General features: G+C 43.1%; 1 protein-coding gene across 2 annotated transcripts in view; it reads left to right on the plus strand.

Annotated features, from left to right (window-relative positions):
- Positions 1 to 524: 524 nt before the first annotated feature.
- efnb1 (ephrin-B1) overlaps positions 525 to 23248 on the plus strand; it is a 200668-nt gene continuing 177944 nt past the window's right edge. Inside the window, exon 1 of one of the 2 annotated variants that reach the window (XM_055643636.1) lies at positions 525 to 1161. In XM_055643636.1, the coding sequence (XP_055499611.1) occupies positions 1043 to 1161 (119 nt within the window). In that variant the 5' untranslated portion in view covers positions 525 to 1042. The remainder of the gene's footprint in view (positions 1162 to 23248) is intronic. The other variant, XM_055643635.1, reaches the window with a different exon arrangement.

Genomic DNA, 23248 nt, shown 5'->3' on the forward strand with positions numbered 1-23248 from the left:
ATGAAAGGGAGAGGTTGCAGAGATTAGGTGGGGTTTTTCCCCCGTTGGGATCAGGTGGCAGAGATTAGCCACGAATGAATGGCGGAGTAGACTCGATGGGCAGAATGGCCTAATATTACTGCTTTAACGTGAATTCGAGTGAAGGTTGAGAAAAAACGATCGTTCCACGTAATGGCAACACTTAAAATGAGATTTGAAACAGGATTTTATGTTTGATGCTATTAAAATAAGATGGTTTATCAAGGATTGCAATTCAGCTGGTTATTAGGGACTGATTGCAATAGCGTTGGTGGTAATGAGTGATATCTTTAGCTGGGTGGGAGTAGGTTGGGTTTTCGCAAAGTTTATTCCAGACAGGGGCAATGTAGCCCTTTGCGAGGACCCCGCTCGGCTCCCCCCTCATTGGTTGCCGGGCAGCCGAGACGGCGTGTGATTGGCGGCGGGGTGTGTGGTGTCCGGGGCGCGCCTGCGAGGCGGGAGTGCGAGGCTGGGGCGGGCAGTGAGAGAGCGGCGGGCGGAGAGGCAACAACTACCGCTGGCTGCAAACTGAGCGCTAACTACCGCGGACACCGAGTCCGGGAAGGGAGGTGCAGCACAGAGAGAGGGAGAGGTGGAAAAGGAGAGACGCAGAACCGAGGAGCCACAATTATTCACGCATCTGGGTGGCAGATGGACAACAAGCTACAGCCGAGGCTGAACTGAGCTAAGCTAGCGGGGGAGACCTCTCCTCTCCTCTCCTCTCCCTCCCAGAGGAGACACGGCGACCGCAGGAGTTGCTTTGACACCAGCGAAGCGGGGGAAAGGTGCAGCGCGGAGAGTGGGGACACAGACCTGGCCGAGAAACACTGCTGCGGAGACGGGCTCCATTCCTGCCTCAGTCCCTGAAGCGCCAGGCAGACAGGGGGGAGGCGGAGAAGGGATTGAGACACGGGGCTGAAACTCTGGAGGAGGGCGATAAGAATACATTGGTGGCGCGTCGCTCCGAGAGGCGTTGAAAGATTCGCGGATCTCCCGGCGATCTCGTCTCACCTCAGCCTGGAGGATGGCTAAATGGGACTCGCCGTGGAAGTATTACTGGGGAGTTATGTTCGCACTCTGCAAGAGCGCCTTGCCTTTGGCCAAGAGTTTGGACCCAGTCGCCTGGCATTCCCAGAACGTAAAGTAAGATTCTCCTTGAAATAATTTAAATAGCATTAGATCGATGGAGCGGCTGGGCTGAGGAGCTCGGCTCGCTGCTAGTTAGAGCACTTTCCCTGGATGGAAGCGGCTTCCAGGTGTGGAGCGCCAGGATACTGGTGATTCCGACACGGTGTACAATTCCCCAACTTATGTTCGGTAACAGGGACAATACCGAACGTCTCTGGTTACTGCAAACGCTCCAGAGGGACAGAGTGAGAAGGGGGGTGGGGGAACGACACTCAGTTCAACATCGCCGTCCATTCAATTGCCCCACTCCCCGTTCGTTGCGAAGTTCCAGTTTAATTTAAACCGCAAGTGGATGTAGTTCTTTGTTCTATGGAGGCGGAGGAAAGCTGCCGGTCGCCCGCCAGGAGTTATTCCCCCCTCTCTCTCTCTCCCTCCCCCCCCCCCCAAATTCTCCCTCTTTCCGTAATCACCACCTTGCACTCAGTTTTTTTTTGTTGCACCGTCTCCCTTTCCCACTCTGGGAAATAATTAGAGCTTTAGAAGGTGGACGAGGAGTAAAACGAACTCCAATGGCAAGTGGGCGCACGGAGCATTTTGAACACGGTTGCAGTTCCGTGCAGCGCGTAAACCTGCTGCTGCCACCGAATCGTTCCCCCGAGCTCGGCTTTTGTTCACAATTGATGTCACTGTGAAGATCACTCACCGCCGTGAAGGGACTCGCCCGTTACTGTTCTGAAACGCGGGGAGGAATAAATGGGCTGTGCGACCAAGATGTGCAAACAACGCCGATCCCCTTCACCCCCACTATGAGTTTGGCCAATTCATATACCTTAACTATGCCACTTCCTCATTTAATTCCGGCATTTTGACCTACTTGACTAGATTTCCCCCCTCTCAGACCGTTGTATTATCTCCTCCCAAACCCCCCCCCCCCCCCCCCCCCCAAGATTGAGTTCAGTTTTGGAGCCCAGCTAGTATTGCTAATAATAATAATTAATGATTGCACAGCTTGTTGTGCTGCTACGGTGTGATTTGACCTGTAAAAATGCACTGAGTTCGTTGCTTCGCTAGTTTATATATGACAATGAGAGACTCCTGACTTTTGCCTTGAGGAAACTTTGTAAAAAGTTTGGCGAATTCCCCATTTCACTGGAAGCGGTATCATTAGAAAAACATACACACGCGTGGACTAGCGGGTGGTCAATAATTGATGTGGGACTACGGTCCATGTCCCGGGAAAGCCCAAGCAAGGAGCGAGAAATTATTTCACCATCTATTTGAAATCTGTAAGAAATGGGACATTTAGAGTTTACTCTAATTTACATCTGACGTCGAGGCTTTTGGGTTTGACATGATTTATTTTGGATGCAATCCGTTCCACGTCGAAATAGAAACGGCCCCTTTCCACTTAGGGCTCAAGTTCTTAATTTTTATTCCGTCGCACGGCAGATTTGGCACCTGGGATGAAATCTTTCGCTTTCCCACGCGGATCCTGTGCACACAGCAACATTTCGAGAGGCTCTCTGTCGTTTTCTACCTGTCCCCAGATTCCCCGAAGAGGAACGCTAAAAAAGCTTAGCGAAATCTCAATGTTCGCAGGTGGTAGTAGTAACTCGGAGACGGGCTAAAACACACTGGATGACTAACACTGTCCGTACGATAGAAACACCCAAATCTTCCACATGTAGCTGTACAATTCAAAATACGTAGTATTTGTCATGTTTGCATTGTATTAATCACTGTATAACTCGGTTCACTGTACACTGCAGCGCTGTTCAATGTAATATAGTTTAATTCGTTCATCATAATATTCAAGGACAAATTATATTTCATACATTATGGGAAAAACCATGATAGACACAAAATGCTGGAGTAACTCAGCGGGTCAAGCAGCATCTATGGAGAAACATGATGGGTGACGTTTCTGGTCGGGACCATTCTTCACTCTGAATAAGGGTCCAGAACGGTCACCCAACCTTTATCTCCATAGATGCCGTCTGACCCGCTGAGTAACTCCAGCACTAAATGTCTACCTTCGGTATGTACCAACATCTGCAGTTCCTTTCTGCAAATGAGAAACAATGAACTTAGTTCCATGTACGGCGTATATCTTGCTGAAACGTCTCGGCATGAAATCACCATTATTGGGTTGATATGATCAGCGCCTTATGAGTACGAGCTATGGGTTATTACACTTCTACCTATTCCCGAGACCAGGTCGCCTTACATTTAGAAACGCGGCTCAAGATTAAGCAAGACATCTTATTGAAAAACTTGTATATTTTGTGTGCTTGAATTGTGCAGCTCGCTGCAGTGTCTCATTTTAAAAAGTCCCAGGGCGCAGAGAATGTGGCAGTTTAGCGAGTGGATTCTGGGCAGTAACAAATCACCTGGTTATGGCCTGGTTATTTTCTATTTTGTTCAATGTTGGGGGAATAAGGGGACTGAGCAGGTTTTTTACCTGCGTGCTAATTTCATTGAAGCAACTGTTCCGTGACTGCATCTGCATGGTAGAAATGAAATTGATTGCAGGAGTGGGGACAGTTGAATGGACCATTTACTGATTAACTTACAAGGACTCGGACCATTATTTCAGAAGGTGGAGGCCAAGAGTTCCAAGATAAACAATCAGATCCCTGACAAAATACTCCAGATAATTCACCCAACAGCTTGTGAAAGAAATATCTTTGTGCACAAGTGGTTGATGTTGTAGCTGTCAATAAACCACTTCAAACAGCCTTTGGTCTCCAATGTGTTCTGAGCCCAACCCCACCCTGTTGCCCTGTTCAAATTCTCTCTCTCTCTCTCTTTCTCCCTCTCTCCCTCCTTCTCCGAGTGCGTTTGCATTGACTATTTGCTTTGCTGGAAATATCACACTCTTCCTTCAGTTAATTTCTGTTAAGTCCTCACGTTTGCACAAATATTTGATGTGGTTTGAAGGCGGGTGAAATTCTCTCGCCCACCAACCTTGCCTTCATTTCCCACCCCGACAGCCTTGGGATTAAAAAGGGCGATTTTCTCCAGCAGGTGGCGTGATGTATCTGTCCACAATTTGGACAATGTAACCCCCCCCAAATCTCCCCAATCCCAATGTCACCCTGTTTCTCCCCCTCACCTTCCCAGAGGACTATTTGAAAAGATAATGTGAGCTTGTGGGGCACAGGATTTTGTATGCAGTATCCAGTTTCCCCACTGAACCTCATTCAACTGAGCTGGATAAAACAGCCAGATTGTTAGGAAACATTTTCACCTCAATATTTCCTTTACCCGTCTACTGTGCCTGATCCCCCATCTTATTCCCTCCCATTTACATTGCAGACTGCTAGTCATGTGCATCTGACGTAATATAATTTGCAAATTGTCGGAATATTTTAGAAGTTCATATGGTCGGTCTGATGTAGATGAGAATTTTAACGTGCCTTACGCCCGTATTTGTGAACCAATTAATACCATAGATTCCAGTCGGTGGCAGGAGGACCACACAACCACTGGCAATTGCATTCCCTTTGTGGCGTAGTCTAGAGAAATATGCTTCGACTAAGGGGAAAGGCTAGAGTGTTCTGAAGAAGATTTTTTGTTTCACCCAGAGCATGGCTGAAATCTGGCAATCACTGCCAGAGTGAGCGATGAAAAGAGATATGCTCAGAACATTTGCGAAGTATTCAGATTGGCACTTAGATTTGCCAAGGCATTGAAGGCTTTTGACCAAATGCTGGTAAATGAGATTGATGTAACTCTCGTTTAAGAAGGAACTGCAGATGCTGGAAAATCGAAGGTAGACAAAAATGCTGGAGAAACTCAAAAGTGTCAGTCTGAAGAAGGGTCTTGACCCGAAACGTTGCCTATTTCCTTCGCTCCATAGATGCTACCTCGCCTGCTGAGTTTCTCCAGCATTTTTTTGTCTACCTTTGATGTAACTCTCTGTAACTTCGCTGTTGTGAGTTGGATCAGTCTTTTGAGAGTCCGTCCATTTCCTTCTGATTTTTAAGCATGCTATCCTATTCACTCGCTTTGTTGAAATTCGATCTCCTTTAATTTGCCTCTTCAGATCCTGCTCTATAACAGAGCGGGGGCCACATTCCTGAAATACAAGAACCCTGGTTGTGGCCATCTTTAATGCAAACCAAAATGTTAAGGTGCGTGACAAATGGAAACAGATTTGAACCATGCAGTGAGAAATTAGAAGAGGCAACTATCCACTGGGGATCTAGCATGCTGAATGTAACATAGAGCAGTCCTGTCATTAGTTTGTCAACAGATTCACCAATTCTCAGAGTGTATGCAATTTCAGTGCCCTCATGGGCCTGTGTTTGAGTTACAGATTGTTTCAGAACCAGGGGTAACAGTTTAAGAATAAGGGGTAGGTCATTTGGGACTGAGATGAGGAAATGTTTTTCACCCAGAGAGTTGTGAATCTGTGGAATTCTCTGGCACGGAGGCCAATTCACTGGATGTTTTCAAGAGAGAATTCGATGTAGCTCTTAGCGATACGGGGAAAAAAGCAGGAGTGGAGTACTAATTTTAGATGGTCAGTCGTGATCATATTGGATGGTGGTGCTGGCTCGAAGGGCTGAATGACCTACTCCTGCATCTATTTTCCTATGTTTTTAAGTGTTCTATGTTTGCAGCCATCTTCCAAGTTTTGAACTGCAATTTTGGCTGCATTTCAAAATGGACAATCTTGATCTTTGGCTACTTCTGGGGAGAGGCAGCTTTTAAAATTAATGTAAGTGGCGTGAATAGATTTTATAGAAGGGACTTAAAACGGTGACTTTGGGCTACATGGTGTTAAGATTGGGAAAACTATGGGTTATCCATGGCACGTTATTGAATAGGCCATTTGAAAGCATGTATGTCATTGTGGTATTAAGAAGCGTTTTAACAAGTCAAGCTGTGTACCTATTGAATTTGGTCCATGGCTTACAGAATTCAATAGTGAAGGCCAGCATTTAGATAAGAATGAGAAAGGGCCAAACATAGGTCTTTGTAGAGGCTAGTCCAGTGGACAAAAAGAGGTCATTGCTGGTAGTAGCTAGATAAATAGAAAGGAAGGCTGCACTGAGCTGCACAATGGTAGAAAGATGATGGAGGGGAATGACTCTATAATGCTGTGCCACGGGTTGAGTGAAAGGAGGAGAGGGAATGCAGCATGCCCCAAAATTACACATGAAGGATTAAAGAAGTTTTATTACGACAAAGTTGTTGTACCATTCAGGAGATACTAAACCATAATAGAGCTGGAGTCACAATCGGGAATCTTGCATTTCTTTAAGACAAAGGTCCTACTAAATGGATCTTGTATAATAACTAATTCATGACAGCCAGATTCAGGGCAGTGAAAGAGAGTTGGTTTAGTAGGCAATTAAAATTGTGAAATGTGGGTTATTACTTGTGGAGGAAATCGCAGTGCAGTTTAATGGACAATCAACATTGCAGTATCTTTGAAAGTCTTGTTTCCCCCGCAGTGCCATTGAATGTCATCATGCCTTGCAAAATGGGACATTTGAAAGATGTATTAAAAGTCTATCAGTTTAAATATGGATCTAAAGTTATGGAATGTTTTTTCTCATTATTGCATTGTTACTGGTTGGACTTAAAATTACGCAATCGTCCTGCCGATATTAAGAGTTTTGTCAAAATAACACTTGTTCTTTATTCCAAATGCAAATTATTTCATTCTTAAATGCCGTTTTACATTTAAGATACACACTGTCAGCCAAAATTGAACTGCAGTGCCCCTTCGAGCTGCAGGATTGTTGATATTTAATTACTTTTGAGGCATTTTGGACCTAGATTACAATTTTTAGCCTGAGGGCATTAACATGAAGAATCACTTTGGATGGCTGGGTCACTCTGGTTTTCTGATTGAAAGTAAAGATCACAGTAACAGTACAGCTTTTAACAAGAAACAGTTTTAGATTATTGAACATCAATGCCACACTTTATTCTTTTTTAATCCTCCTTTATTGATTTAAACATAATCAGCGAGAATCACTCGAATTTTACTTAAACTGAGTGATATAAAGAAAACTTGGCACCTCTTATATGCTCATTACTGTACCGATCTTTCATCTTTTGTTCTCAATGTCTTCTTGAATTCTTGTGGATTATGTTATTAGCAGATATGCTGCCCGAACAATGCAAATGGAACAATTTGATCGGTCAGCAATTTCAGAGTGAATATCTGGGCCAGAATAGACGCAGGTCCCAAGGTGGGGGTGAGAGAATCAATCATAGACTTCAGGCGCTATGGGTCAGGGAGAGGAGAAGGCAACCTATGATTGCTAAACCAGATCTCCTGGAACACTAGTGAGGCAGGAATGGGCTTGGTATTAATGGCACCTCTTCTTGGATATCCTGCTGATGCATTGTCTAGGCCGCTTGCGTGATAAAACAGATGGCAGCTGGTGCCGGTGGAACTGTTGTACACATTGATATGTTATTTATTTTATCTGTTCACAGTTAGGGTGGGGTAATAATGCTTACAGGAGCAGGGAGAAATTGGAGGAAAAGGAAAAAAACCCCATCAAAATACATATTTTTTTAAAAACAGAAGAAACCGCTGTTGTTGATGTCTTTCCTGGAGTTGTTTGAGTTTTAACATGAGCAGTGACAGGAGAGAGTTGATTTTTAAAACACTTCAGTGAATAGAAATACAATTTTAGTACAATATGTACCTTTAATTGGCATTTTAAAGCTGTGATCTTAAAATGAGTGAACTGACATTTGGAGCTGAACAGATAAAATAAATAACATATCAACGTGTACAGCAGTTGATGTGCAGATATTTGTCAGGTTTCCTTTTGAATACTATTGAATTCTAATGACTGCACCAGCAAACAGCAGTAAGATAACCAATTAATCTGTATTGGGGCTGTTGGCTGAGGGAGGAATGTTAGTCTAATACTTGGGGGAAGCTCTCATTAGCTGTTTTTATATTAGTCTGTTTTAAAGTCGTGGTGTGAACTATACTATTACACTCAATGCCATTATCTCGGGCACAAATTGAGTTCTGCAAGTTTGTTTCCAGTATGTTTGTTTGGGTGGTGCAGTGGTAGAGTTGCTGCCTTACAGTTTTGATCTCGCTATGGGTGCTGTCTGTGTGGAGTTTCTGCTGTGACTGTGGGTTTTCTCCAGGCACTCTGGTTTCCTCCCACACTCCAAAGATGTATACGTTTGTAGGTTAATTAGCTTCCGTAAAATTGTAAATTGTCCCTGGTGTGTGTAGGATAGTGCTAGTGTATGGGGTCATCGCTTGTCACTGAGGACTCAGTGGGCTGTTTCCACACTGCATCTCCAAAGTGTAAAAGCATATAACAGTGGGGGAAGTCTCAGAAAACAGCTGATGGAGATGTTGGTCTCCCGATCTCGGAATTGAATTAAGGCCACTGTCTGGATTACTCTTGAATAATGTTGGAACTTTTTGAATGTTAACCTAAATTGTCATTTGAGGCCATGACCCCATGTCTGATCAAATGGTGATTGTATTTCAGTTCAGATTGAATGGTGGAAAAACAAAACAAAAGTTGACCCACATGTAAAACTCTTAAAAGATCAGCACTGTTATTTCTGAGAAGATCAGAGTAATAGCCATAAACAAAAAAGAGGAAAAGTATTTATTTAAGCTGTGCCCTTTAAATTAAACACATGTCTCAACAAAGTTTGTATACTCTATCACCATGTGCATTTTAGAATCTTCAGTTTATAGGGAGGTTTATATGGTATCTAAAATTATGACTAAATATGGTCATTTGCTATATCGTTTTGCTCGTTGTTTCTTTATTTTCCTTATGATCTTCACATCCAAAGCACTACATAGATCTTGATCAACTATGCTGTGATTAAGCATCAGTCTGAAGGAGGGTTTCGGCCCAAAACATTGCCTTTTCCCTTCGCTCCATAGATGCTGCTGCACCCGCTGAGTTTCTCCAGCAATTTTGTCTACCTTCAATTCTCCGGCATCTGCAGTTCCTTCTTGAACATGCTGTGATTAAGTTTGGGAAGAGATGGGAAAGGGTGAGAGTTTACTTCATTGCACATTGAGGAATTATAAATGTGCGGACTGGTCCAGAAGGTTCTTTATAAGGAACAATAGATTGCACGAAACAGCATGGAAACAGGGCCTTTATTCCACCGAGCGAGTCCACGCTGACCATCGATCACCTGCTCACACCAGTCCACTTTTATCCCACTTTCTCATCCATTTCCTACACTATAGGGGCCAATTAGCCTACACATCTGCACGTCTTTGGTATGTGGGAGGAAACCGGAGCTCCGGAGGTCACTGGAAAAATGGACAAACTCCACACAGACAGCAACCAGGGTCAAGTCAAGTTTATTTGTCAGATACACATACGAGTTGTGCAGTGAAATGAAAGTGGCAATGCTCACGGACTTTTGTGCAAAAGACAAACAACAAAACAACCAAACAAATTATAAACACAATCATAACACACATATTATTTTACATAATAAATAATGGAAGGAAAAACATTCTGTAGAGTTAGTCCCTGGTGAGATAGGCGTTTACAGTCTGAATTGCCTCTGGGAAGAAACTCCTTCTCAACCTCTCCGTTCTCACCGCATGGCAAAGGAGGCGTTTGCCTGACCGTAGCAGCTGGAACAGTCCGTTGCAGGGGTGGAAGGGGTCTCCCATGATTTTATTTGCTCTGGAGTTGCACCTCCTGTTGTATAGTTCCTGCAGGGGGGCGAGTGAAGTTCCCATAGTGCGTTCGGCCGAACGCACTACTCTCTGCAGAGCCTTCTTGTCCTTGGCAGAGCAATTCCCAAACCAGATGGTAATGTTCCCGGACAAGATGCTTTCCACCGCCGCTGCGTAGAAGCACTGGAGGATCCTCGGAGACACTCTGAATTTCGTCAATTGCCTGAGGTGGTAAAGGCGCTGCCTTGCCTTACTCACGAGTGCTGAGGCATGTGATGCCCATGTCATATCCTCGGAGATGTGGTCAGAATCGAACGCTGGGCTCTACAAGTTGCCCGTGAGCACCTATTGATTCATTGGTTAAATGCACCATTAGATCATGATGGCAACAGATAAATTAAGGCAAGTTTATGGTGGCACTTGAATCATCATATTTTTTTTTTACTCCCTGCGATGGGAAAGGGAGGAGAGGAGTGTGGAATTGGAATGGTTTGTGTTAATACAACCAGGCATTATGCATCTAATTATAATCCAGCAATATCTGTTGGAAAACATCAACTTTTAAATGGGCGACTAATACACCCTGATTTAAGTTGATGCTCAAATTCTGACTTGGTGCATTTTAATGCAAGTGATTTTTATATGAGTGATTTTTATGTAACCATGTTTCCATCGTGTTTGCCAGTTTTAGGAGAGAATTTGAGATGTTTCTAAAGCAAAAGTGCCCAATTAAATATCACCCAGTGATTCAGTTACAAAAACTGAGTATTAAAAAAAAAAAAAGTTCTATAAAAAATGGATTCCCAGTAAAGTCCATAAAAAGTAAATATCAGTAAAAAATCAGTAGCTTGTCCTTAATCATAAGTCGTCACAAAAATGCACCACACCCATTGATATCCTGTAGGCTTCTGTTATTCTGATCTCTGATATGCTTGCTATGTTTGCCAAGGAATTAGGGTTCCTAATGCAGAACAGATCAAAAAAGCACATTTTGGAAATGTTATTCCACAGCCCTAGTTAACTGTTCACTCAGCAGTGCAGCCTGAAGAAACACGGCAGCAACAAAAAAACACACAACAAATTCACATAAAAGTGTTTAGATTTGAAAGTGCGTCTGGTCTCCAGGTGAAGCTTGGCAAGGGATGGATTGCACTTCATGTTGCCGAGTATTAATTGCTAGATAATTAGAGCAGATTGCTTTTGCTTGCCTCGTGAGTTTGTATTTAAATATTGTTCTTGGATCAGCAATGCTCTGTTGTGGGAGTGGTGGGCTCTTGTTTGCTATCCTGTAATGGATTGGAGCCTTGTTTGAATTGAGGGGTGTGGTTACCTGCAGCTGATCACAGAGTTTGTGATAATCTCTCTCTTGTTTCCAGTAAAATAAAATTGTATTGTACAACAGTTGGTGCCTTTCTTCCCAACTTAAATTCTTGCAACCCAATGGTATGAACATTGATTTCTCTAATATCATGTAACCCCTGCATTCCTTCCGCATCCCCATCCTAATCATCCGACTAGTTCCACTTTTCACATCTATGTATCCCTTCATTATCGTCTCTGCCACTGTCAATAATGAACCATTATGGGCTCTACACCTCCTTGGTCATCTATTGCTGGCCCGATTTGTTCTGGCTTCCAGTTCCCTCCTCTCTGCTTTCATTCTGAAGAAGGGTCCCGACCTGAAACGTCAACCATCCTTTTTCTCCAGAGATGCTGCCCGACCCGCTGAGTTACTCCAGCCCTTTGTATGTACTTGCAAAACACAAGCGTGTCATTTTGCAAACGGGCTAACGAACGATATAATCAAAAACAGAACAGCTATTTTATTTGTTTGCTTTGGGGTTCTTTGCTGTTCAAGACTAAAGGAAAAAAAGGAATTAATTTGCTGAAAGTTAAAACAATCTATATATTATATAACTTCTTCTTGTAAACTACACCTGCCTAGGAAACCGATACTGGTTGCCTGACAATTGTGCTAAGTATTTATTATTAAAGGAACGTATAAAAGAAACACTTTTGGATAATTACAAAACCTACTCGCATACCTAGCACAACTAATTCAGTAAAGTAGGGAGAAGAAATACTTTTAACCCGTGTCAAATTATTAATGACAAGTGTTGACCATTGCTTTTATTTTTTCTAATGTTTTATTAGATAGTGCCTTCCTCTGAGGAAGGCCATGGTTTTACAGACTGGGCATTGATTGTCCACAAAAAACATAATATTCACTGGTGTAACCAAATATCTCCACTCAGACTAGTATTACAAGTTTAGGCAGGGTTCTTGCTCGGATTGCAGCAAATACTGACGATGAAAGTATGTAAATGTGATGTTGGATGAGGATATGTTTAGACTTGGTCATGATGCATCCTCGACTCGCATAGTCGTCTTTTGTCGTCTGTGATTTAAATCTAACATCGGACCAGGGAAAGGGGGGTATTTGGGAAAGAGGTGTGTGTGTGTATATGCAGGTGGTGTGGAAGGGAGTTAGGACAGAGGGACTGCCATTTATTATGGATGGAGTAGATCATCAATGAGCCGCTGGCAATGTGGAAATGGGTTGAAGAAATGGAAAGCTGGTATGGTTCATCCTCATGATCTGTCAGCCAAGAGGTGTTACAAGTGTTCCCACAGGTGTCTTTAGCACATTTGAAGAAAACACGTTCAGTGGAGAATTGCACTTTAAGTCATTGTGTTATAATGCTTTGTGATGCTTTTCAATCACCACCTTAAATTGCTCCCATTGTCACCAGTGACAGACTTTCAAATATTGCATTTTACACTGCTGAAACATAATCCCTCACAAAAAGTTTGTGTCTGTAAAAGCGGGAAAGGAAGGTCTGTTTAAAAATCAGTGAGAGCATCGTGCCCTAATTCTCTTTCCTTGCATCCTCCTGCATTCCCCTACACACAGACACACACAGACACACACAGACACACACAGACACACACACAGACAATTCCACTTGTACTGACTTCTAGGAATGTTTGCTTAAGTCAAGGTACTGAAGTGCTGCATTAGCATTAGAAAACTGAGGTTACTGCTCTGTGACTTGGTTCCATGAGTTTAGTTTATTGCCAAATGTACCGAGGTACTGTGAAAAAGCTTTGTGTTGTGTGGTTTGCAGTCAGTAAAGACTATACACGATTACAATCAAACCGTCCACAGTGTACAGTTCAAGGATATAGAGAACAACATTTAGTGCAAGATTAAAGATCAAAGGTCTCCAATGAGGTTGATAGTAGGTAAGGATCGCACTCCAGCAGCTGAGGGGATGCTTTAAACCGAAGATAGACACCAAAAACTCTAATAACTCAGCGGGACAGGCAGGATCTCTGGAGAGAAGGAATGGGTGATGTTTCGGGTCGAGACACTTCTTCAGTTCCTTCCGACGCAAGAGGATGGTTCAGTTGCCTTTTATTCGTCAATTGACTTGTAGCTATACCTTGAATTGACATGATCTTGAATCCATTTTAAAGATATGTTGTTCATGGGATGTTGGTATCAAAGATACTAGAGTGGAGCTGTATGATCTTTGGTTGGTGTCGATGGCACGTTCAGCATTTGCTGCCCTTTCAGCTGTTGCCCTCTCGCAATAAAGAAATGTGTTTCAGGGAGGGACCAACATGTTTGACTGATGTATCCATCGTGATTGAATAATTACTTTTATATTATGGGATTGAAGCTTTCAGTTGTAGGTGGTGTATGGGGGAGGGGCAGATGAAAGTCCATCTTGATTGGAATTATTTGTAGATGTGTAATGGTGAATTGAGCAATATTTGGTCTTGTGGTGGAGGTGTGTGATGTGGCATAGAGTCAAAGTCCTACAGCATGGAAACTGCCCTCGGGGCCCAATTTGCTCGTGGCATCCAAGATACCCCATCTACACCTATCCCACCTGCAAGTGTTTGGCCCATGTTTGAAACCTTTTCTATCCATGTACCTACCTCCTCTGGCAGCTCATTCCATATCCAGGCCTCCTTTTGCATGTAGGTGCATCCATTTGAGGATGCATTCATTAATTTATAATTGGTGCATTGTGGCATCCAGGTTCTCCTGGCATTGTTGGAGGCATAGAGTTGTGCAGCGTGGAATCAGACCATTCGGCCCACCAAGTCCATGCCTACTATCGAGCACCCATTTACACTAATCCTACACTAATTCCAATCCTCCCCGCTTTCCCATCATCCCTCTGCTTCTAGCACACTCTGACACACTAGGGACAATCCACAGTGGCCAATTAATCTGCCAACCAACATCTTTGGGACGTGGGAGATAAACATAGTACCCAAAGGAGGCACGTGCCGTTGCAGAGAGGACTTGAAAAGTTTGCACTCAGAATGGAGGTCAGAAACAAAGCGATTCACTTCATTTCTAGAAGATGCTGGAGTAACTCGGTGCTGGATTAACTCAGCAGAGGAGATCGAGTTTGGGGAAAGTCGGTGGCCGACTAGGAAAAGGGGAGATGCAGCGAGACCTGGGTGTCATGGTACACCAGTCATTGAAAGTAGGCATGCAGGTGCAGCAGGCAGTGAAGAAAGCGAATGGTATGTTAGCTTTCATAGCAAAAGGGTTTGAGTATAGGAGCAGGGAGGTTCTACTGCAGTTGTACAGGGTCTTGGTGAGACCACACCTGGAGTATTGCATACAGTTTTGGTCTCCAAATCTGAGGAAGGACATTATTGCCATAGAGGGAGTGCAGAGAAGGTTCACCAGACTGATTCCTGGGATGTCAGGACTGTCTTATGAAGAAAGACTGGATAGACTTAGTTTATACTCTCTAGAATTTAGGAGATGGAGAGGGGATCTTATAGAAACTTACACAATTCTTAAGGGGTTGGACAGGCTAGATGCAGGAAGATTGCTCCCGATGTTGGGGAAGTCCAGGACAAGGGGTCACAGCTTAAGGATAAGGGGGAAATCCTTTAAAACCGAGATGAGAAGAACTTTTTTCACACAGAGAGTGGTGAGTCTCTGGAACTCTCTGCCGCAGAGGGTAGTCGAGGCCAGTTCATTGGCTATATTTAAGAGGGAGTTAGATGTGGCCCTTGTGGCTAAGGGGATCAGAGGGTAGGGAGAGAAGGCAGGTACGGGATACTGAGTTGGATGATCAGCCATGATCATATTGAATGGTGCTGCAGGCTCAAAGGGCCGAATGGCCTACTCCTGCACCTAATTTCTATGTTTCTATGAAAGGGCCAGTATACACCTGCAACAGCGACTGTTTGATGTACTGAGATAGTTCGGGGATAGTGCTAGTGTACGCCTGGAGCAGGAACTGTTCAATGTACTGAGCTAGTTTGGGGATAGGGCCAGTGTACGCCTAGAACAAGGATTGTTCAATGTACAGATAGAGTTTAGACAGATACAGAATGAGTTCGATGATAAACCTACCAAGCCACATTTTGGGATGTGGGAGGTAAGCAGAATATCCAGAGGGAGCAAATGCAGGACTTGGTTGACCTCCAGTGAGTAGCAACTCTCTTAACATTGCCACTCATCCAGTCCCGTGTTTTCTATGGTGACATTTTGAAGATATCAGGAGGCCCTCCAAGCCCCTTATTGCTCTACATCTCCTCTGCCAGAATCTACTGTGCAGAGACTGAACATCTCCCAATCTTGTGTCCCACTGTTTATTACTCCCAGGTTGATTCACTTGCTGCGTGATGCTTTACACCTGCCACCCCAATACACTTCATCCTTTAGGTGCAATCTATCATTAACTGGTGCTGACAAAGTAATGTTCTGGTCACCTGATCTTGCCCAGAGCCGTATTTTTTACTAGCTGTGTGTAGCAAACATTATATTGAACATGCAGCATAATGGCGGCATGCAGCATGCATTATAGTCCAAAGGATTAATTGCAGGTCAGAGCCATTTAACTGGGCAATTAAATTGAGCTCCCAGATTTTTTTTTTCCTGTGTAGGTTCTCCCAAATGAGATTCATTAATTGTGATTTCTGGCAATTTTTTAAAAATAAACTTCCTTCACTGTCCATTTAATTGAATAATTTATTTTTCCATTCTTGCTTGCTATCTGAACTATTTCTTTTTGAGGTGAGGACTTTTGCTTGTGGCTGGCTGAGTTCCATTGCCAACATGTTCTGGTGTTGAAGTGCCCATTTTGCATGTGGGCCTGTCCTAAAGTTTAGTTTAGAGTTACAGTGCAGAAACGGATCCTTCAGCCCGCCATGATCGGCCGTGCTGACCAGTGATTCCCGTACAATAACACTCTCCAGCACACAGTTGGGGCAATTTACAATTATACCAAGCCACTTAACCTACAAACCTGTACGACTTTGGAGTGTGGAAGCAAACCGGAGATCCTGGAGAAAACCCACGCAGTCACGGGGGAACGTAGAAACATCATACAGACAGCACCCATAGTCATGATTGAACCCAGGTCTCTGGCGCTGTAACATAGAAACATAGAAAATAGGTGCAGGAGTAGGCCATTCAGCCCTTCGAGCCTGCACCGCCATTCAATATGATCATGGCTGATCATCCAACTCGGATGTCAGCTACTCTAAGGCAGCAACTCTACCGCTACACCAATGTGCCCGTGTACTGTGGGCAGAGGACAGGGCTACAAATGGACAAATCTTGCTTCTTCCAGGGTGATTCACCACATGGTGGTTAGAATCAACCTTTCAGCCTAGCCCAAGGGGGACTGAGGGCAATTGTACCACTGCATATCAGTATCCTTGCCCAAATGACCCAATTCAATGCAGACAAAATCAATCACGAGTCCCTCTGGTGCTTGCTAAGCACAATGGGGTGTACTGAAGCCTTGAAAGATCTCGTATAATTGCTTATCTATCTTCACTTCACTCCTCGGTAAGATGGAAAAATTATGTCTTAACTGCTTCCAGTAACTATTTACTCAGCATGTTTATTTTAAGCTCTTCAGATCCTCCAGTATTAACCTACAGGCACCAATTACTATCTCACCAGTCACCTGATATAGAAGGCATCCCAAAAATGGCAGGCATGGACCACCACCTGTTGTATATTTGAATTGAAATTAAATTAAATGTGAAGTATTTCCATCAGAAGATGTTTTTTTCTCAATTATTTGATCTCCCTGTATTTATTTCTGTAAAGGATTTTCTGTTAATTCAACAGAGTAAAGGTTGCTCATTGTTTAACAAAAGGGAGCTGACCAATATGGAGGGTGTTATTTGCTCTCAGCAGATGCCGGTATAACAGTGAGAAAAGTGTGTTCCCCGAATGACTGAAAAGAGTTGTTGTCGAGTGTGGTAAAGATTTTTGCTATGTAGTGGAATGGAATTTTTTTTTGGTCGGGATGTGGTAGCCTGCAAATTGTTTAGAATTGCTGTTTCAGCAGAGACGCCATTGCTCACTGAGTTCCCAGACAGAGTCGGCATTTATATTGTGAATAGTAAGGATTATTCACTGTAACTGGATGGAGTGTATCAGTGGGATAAGGGGTGCTCATTCCACTTGTACATGTTTAATCAGCAAGTGCATTACTAGACATTTAACTGGTTGGAGTTGCTGTTTATTCAGCAGGGTGAGGATTAAGGAACTAATCACGGTATTCATTGTGTAATTATATTTTTCTAGTAGTTTGTATAGCATTCTGTGGACATTCTTGAGTAAGCCTTCCCATGAGCTGGTATTCAGGGCTGTTTTTGATAATTCAGTAGGTTGGTGGCCAACGGACCAGGGACAAACCTGTTCTGTATTCTCGTGTGTGTGCGTTTTTAAATATGACTCCTATCCAACATGGTTGGATGATTATAATTTATAGTTGAGAGTTTCAGTTACCTCACTGGGTTTGATAATCAAGGAAAGCAAGCATGGAAAAGAACATGCTGGAAATGCTTTGAAAAGTTGTAATACTCTTTACTTTTTAGCTTTTCTCTGATTTACCCCCTTCTTCGGAAAGTGCTGACTTTAATTCAGAAACTTCCACAGATGACTCCAGTATCGCACCTCTGGCCAATTGCTTGTGAAACCTTTGTGCCGTACTTCTGATGGTACCATCTTTCAACCTCCATCTTAAAATCATGATAGCTTCCCCCTCCCAACAGAATGTACATGCCCGCTGCATTTTCACAAAGTAGGACATGGGCATTAACCATGTGTTGAAACAAAGCAAGAATTTCATTGTCCTATCTAGGACGCATGACAATAAACTCTCTTGAATCCTCTTCAGTTTCCTCTTCAACATATATCCCTAACAAACAGCACAAACTTTTGAGACACTATGACATTCATAAGTCATAAGAGCAGCATGAAGGGGCTGTTCCCCTCATCCTTCTAAACTCTAATGAAAACAGACCCAGTGCCGTCAAATGCTTATCATATGTTAACCATCCCTGGGATCATTGTTGTAAAGCTCCTCTGGACCCTTTCCAGACCCTGCTCAGATATGGGGCCCAAAACTGCTCACAATACTCCAAATGCAATCTGACCAGCCCCCTTATAAAGCCTCAGCAATGCATACCTGTTATATATTATATTTTAGTCCTCCCAAAGTAAATGTTAACGTTGCATTTGCCTTCCTTACTACTGAATCAACTTGCAAATTAACCTTTTGGGAATCCTGCACTAGCTTTCCCAAGTCCTCTTGAACCTCCAATTTCTGAATCCTCCACATTTAGAAATTGCCTTTGGAGTTTGCATTACATTACAGGGTTGAGTAAGTTAGATACAATTCATTAACTGTAAATAGATTTTCTGAGGTATCATGATATTTTGAAATGAAAACCTTCCTGTTTCCTTTTTTATATAGCCACAGAGACCAAATATAAAATCTGAATTCTGCCTTGATTGACATCAACGAATCTGCAAAGTCCTTGATCTCTTTGTGGGAAAAAGATACCCCTCAGATTCCTATTAGATCTTTTTCCCTTCACTTTGAACCTATGTGCTCTGGTCCTCGATTCAACTACTTTGGGCAGGAGTCTGTGCATCTACCCGATCTATTCCTCCCATGATTTTATGCACCTCCATAAGATCACCCCTTATCCTCCTGCGCTCCAAGGAATAGAGTTCTTGAATAGAGTTTTAGAGATACTGCATGGAAACATCTCTTCAGCCCACTGAATCCGTGCCAACCAGCGATCCCCATACACTAGCGCTATCCTACAATCTACGGACAATTACTAATCTTTTGCCGAAGCCACTTATCGACAATAGGTGCAGGAGGAGGCCATTTGGCCCTTCGAGCCAGCACCGTTATTCAATGTGCTCATGGCTGATCATCCCCAATCAGTACCCTGTTCCTGCCTTCTCCCCATATACCCTGACTTTGCTATCTTTAAGAGCCCTATCTAGCTCTCTCTTGAAAGTATCCATAGAACCGGCCTCCACCACCCTCTGTGGGCAGAGAATTCCACAGGCTCACAACTCTCTGTGTGGAAAAAGTGTTTCCTCATCTCCATTCTAAGTGGCTTACCGCTTATTCTTAAACAGTGGCCCCTGGTTCTGGACTCCCCCAACATCGGCAACATGTTTCCTGCCTCTAGTGTGTCCAAACCCTTAATCTTATATGTTTCAATAAGATCCTCTCATTCTTCTAAACTTAACCTAATTTGAAAGTCTTTGGAGTGTGGTAGGAAACCAGAGCACTCGGGGAAACCCACGCAGTAACAGAGAGAACATACAAACTCCGTGCAGACAGCACACGTAGTCAGGATCAAACCTGGGTCTCTGGTGCAGTAAGGCAGCAAGACTACCACTGCACCTCCATGCCACTCTCAATTATTGATCAGTCAAATTTTATGAATGAGAAAATGTGTGGTCTGTCTCAGCTACTAGCTTGGCAGGACTTAACACTGGGAGGCCCACTGCAACCCATGTTTACCCTGAGCCTCATTGAGTTAGTGGCATGTGGTTTCATATGAAAGCAGTCTTTCAAAGTGACTGTAAATTTTGTTATTCAATGCTTTGGGGCTATTTTTCCACCAGTTTTCCTTTCTGAAGACACTTTTTATTTCAGTCCAATTTATTAATGGTTCTCTTTATTGGGTCACATCAACCAAAAGAGGGGAAACAAATTTATAGCCAAGTGGAATACTTTGATTTGAACATCCAGTTATATAACAACATCAATTATGGCTGGAAATGTAATTTCATCATTGTATATTTTACTCTAATATTTCTGGTTAATGATATTAATTCGGCCGTTAGCAACACTTGGGGTTTGTCCAGTAGAAGCTAAGTGCAGACAAAGATGTGACTAGTAGTCCTTCATCCAGCAAGGTGGCACAGAGGTGCAGCAGTAGAGTTCCTGCCTTACACCACCAGATACATGGGTTCAGTCCTGACTACTGGTAATGTCTGTATGGAGTTTGCACGTTCTCTGGTGGGTTTTCTCTGGGTGCTCTGGTTTCCTCCCACATTCCAAAGATGTGCAGGTTTTGTAGGTTAATTGGCTTCTGTAAAATTGCCTCTGGTGTGTGGGATACGAAACTGGAATAACATGGAACTAGTGTACGGGTGATCGATGGCCGGCAGGGACTCGATGGGCAGAAGGGCCTTGTTTCCACATTGTGTGTCTCTCAGCTAAGATAAACACTTGGATACTAGTCCACTGACTATAGTTGTTAAAGGAGTAACAATAGCTAATTCCTAACGGTATTGGTTTAATTAAGAAAAAAATATTGGTGATCAATAAACATATTGCTTGACTGTATCAGCTCAACAGATTTTCCACTCGATTAAAGGGAGGAGATGTTTGGCCAATTATAGGCCACATAGGTGGTAAGAAACATGGGGTTCTCTTCCTGTTTCTCCACAGATGTTGCCTGATTTGCAGCATTTTCTGTTTTTCTGTTGGATTTATAGCACCTGCAGTATTTTGCTTTTGAGTTTCACTGCTCCAGGGGAGTCTAATAACTGTGGTACATGATTGGATCAGTGGCGTGGCTATTCCATCATCATTGTAATTTTAAATGATCAGCATTGTAAATTCCTATGTGATAACATCTCTGATGACCACTCCTGGGCCCAACATACGGATCTAATCATGAAGAATGTGTGCCAGCACCTCTACTTCCTAAGATGTTTAGAGATTTGGCTCGCCGTTGAATGATCTAACAAACTTCGACAAAGATGTATTGTCTTCTTGCGTATGACGTGCACAGCCTAAAGTTGTAGGGCAACTTGTTCTATTTGATCTTGTTTGTGCACGTCGACTTGATTGCATTAGTCGAAACAGAGTGGACCACGTGAAGGTTGTAATCTCCCACCCCAGATGTATTGTCCTTACTGGTTACATTGTGACCTGGTATGGCTATTCCAATGCACAGGAATGCAAGAGGCTACAGAGAATAGTACACTCAGCCTAGTTGATCATGGAGACCAGCCCAGTTCCACAGACCTTCCCATCATCGACAGCATTTGCATGAGGTTTGCTTTACTTTAGATATACAGCATGGAAATGGGCACTTTGGCCCATGGAGTCCGCACTGACCAGCGATCATCCCGCTCACTAGCACTTTGCTACACACTGGGGGCAAGTCACAATTTACAGAAGCCAATGAACCTACAAACCTGTTTGTCTTTGGAGTGTGCTCGAACCAAAGCACTCGGAGTCACTGGGAGAACGTGCAAACACCTTACAGACAGCACCTGTAGTTTAGATTGAACCCAGGTCTGTAAGGCAGTAACTGTATGGCTTTGCCACTGTGCCGCCTCTTCTTGAGGTGTTGCATCAAGAAGTTGGTATCTATCCTCAAGGATCCCCAACATATTGCTAACACCCTCTTCCGTCTGCCACCATTAGGCAGCAGTTACCGAAGCCTGAAGTCGCACACCACAAGGTTCACCAATAGTACCATTAACGTATTAACTTCTAATTGTGTTTTGCACTAATTACTTGTTTATTGCATGGTATTTTTCTTTTCACCGTCCTGCAAAATGTATGTGTAAATTATGTATAGTTTATGTTTGTGTGTTGCCCGAGTCTGTGTCTGTGATGCTGCTGCAAGCAAGATTTCCATTGTACTGGTCCTTCACCGATCTTGTGCATATGACAATAAACCTGACCTGAATTGACTTATTTGTATTTCAAATGGGTTAAGGTTGGATGGGAATGAGAGGGAGGCATTTATCTCTGTTCTTGTTTGTGAAGAAGGACTGCTCCTTGACTTTGATTTGTAAAGGTATATGGTACATATATAACAGGTTTGAAGAGTCAAAAATAGAGACAGTGCTCTTTGACATCGGAGGGGAAGGGGGGGGATGGATTATGGGATAACATTCCACAGAGAATGCTTCAAATTTCCCAGTTATGACCCAGGGAGGCAGTGATCCTTGTTGCAAGTGTGAAATTTCTCCTGCTGCAGATTTTGGCCTGAACTTGGCGTTTATGGTAACTTTGCTGTAATTTTGCTTGGGATTAGCTAACTCTAGGGGGAAAAAATGTCTGAAAATCTACAAGGCACAGTTCCTGTGCGTAGGAGAGGTGTGGACAATCAGATATCTTCACTAAAACAATAAATATATTCGGCGGGAAAAAAAATTGCAATGACTTTGAGTAGACGGGTCTAATGATGCAATCTTGGGGGGAAAAAACTGGTCCTAATTTTGGTTAAAGTTGAAGACCTGCACATTACAAGAAATTGTTAAAACAATAGGCACCAGGACATTCACTTGTTGTTTTTCTTAAGTATATTGTAATGAAATGTTCATCAAGTGTATTGCTATTTGTGCTGGAAAATTTAAAATGACTTTAAACAAGTAGAATTATGCAGTTGAAAATTACACCATTCAAGAACAAAGTGAACAGTGACTCTTTAGTGCTGCATAAATGTAACTTCAATACAGTCTTTGGTGGCAGATGCCTTTGTGATTTAATAATCATAATCAATTGAATTTGCTTACATTTAAAATAAAGAGCACTCAACTGTGATGTTAATGTTATTAAACAACTAACTTCCACCATGGAAAACCAAGGAGCTGCAGACGCTGGTTGGCAACAAAAGACACAAAGTGCTGGAGTAATTCAGTGGATCAGGCAGCATCTCTGGTGAACATGGGTAGGTGACATTTTGGTTTGGGGGCCCTTCTTCAGACTGATTGTGGTGGGTGGGGAAGAAAGATGGAAGAGAGGAGGGGCAGGACAAAGCCTGGCAAGTAATAGGTGAGTACTGGTAAGGGGAGGAGGTGGGGGGGAAGGGTTTGATAGGGAGGTAGTTGGACAAAGTCCAGAGCTGAATAAACGGGAGGTGTCAGACACAAGGATTGAAGAGTTGCAAATTGTGAAGCTGGAGGAAGGAATATAGATGGAAGAGGATGTTTACTGTATTGCTGTTGCTGGTAAAACCTGCCCAATTAACAAATCGGCATGACTTGATTTAATACAGTTGTTCTAGGGAGTTATTTGCAGAAAAGGTAACCATTCCTTGACCATTCTAAGCATTAAATAATTGTACTATTTTAGTTTGATTCCCATCTTTTCTGGC

Source organism: Leucoraja erinacea, chromosome 12 (assembly GCF_028641065.1).
Source record: "Leucoraja erinacea ecotype New England chromosome 12, Leri_hhj_1, whole genome shotgun sequence".
NCBI lineage: Eukaryota > Metazoa > Chordata > Chondrichthyes > Rajiformes > Rajidae > Leucoraja > Leucoraja erinaceus.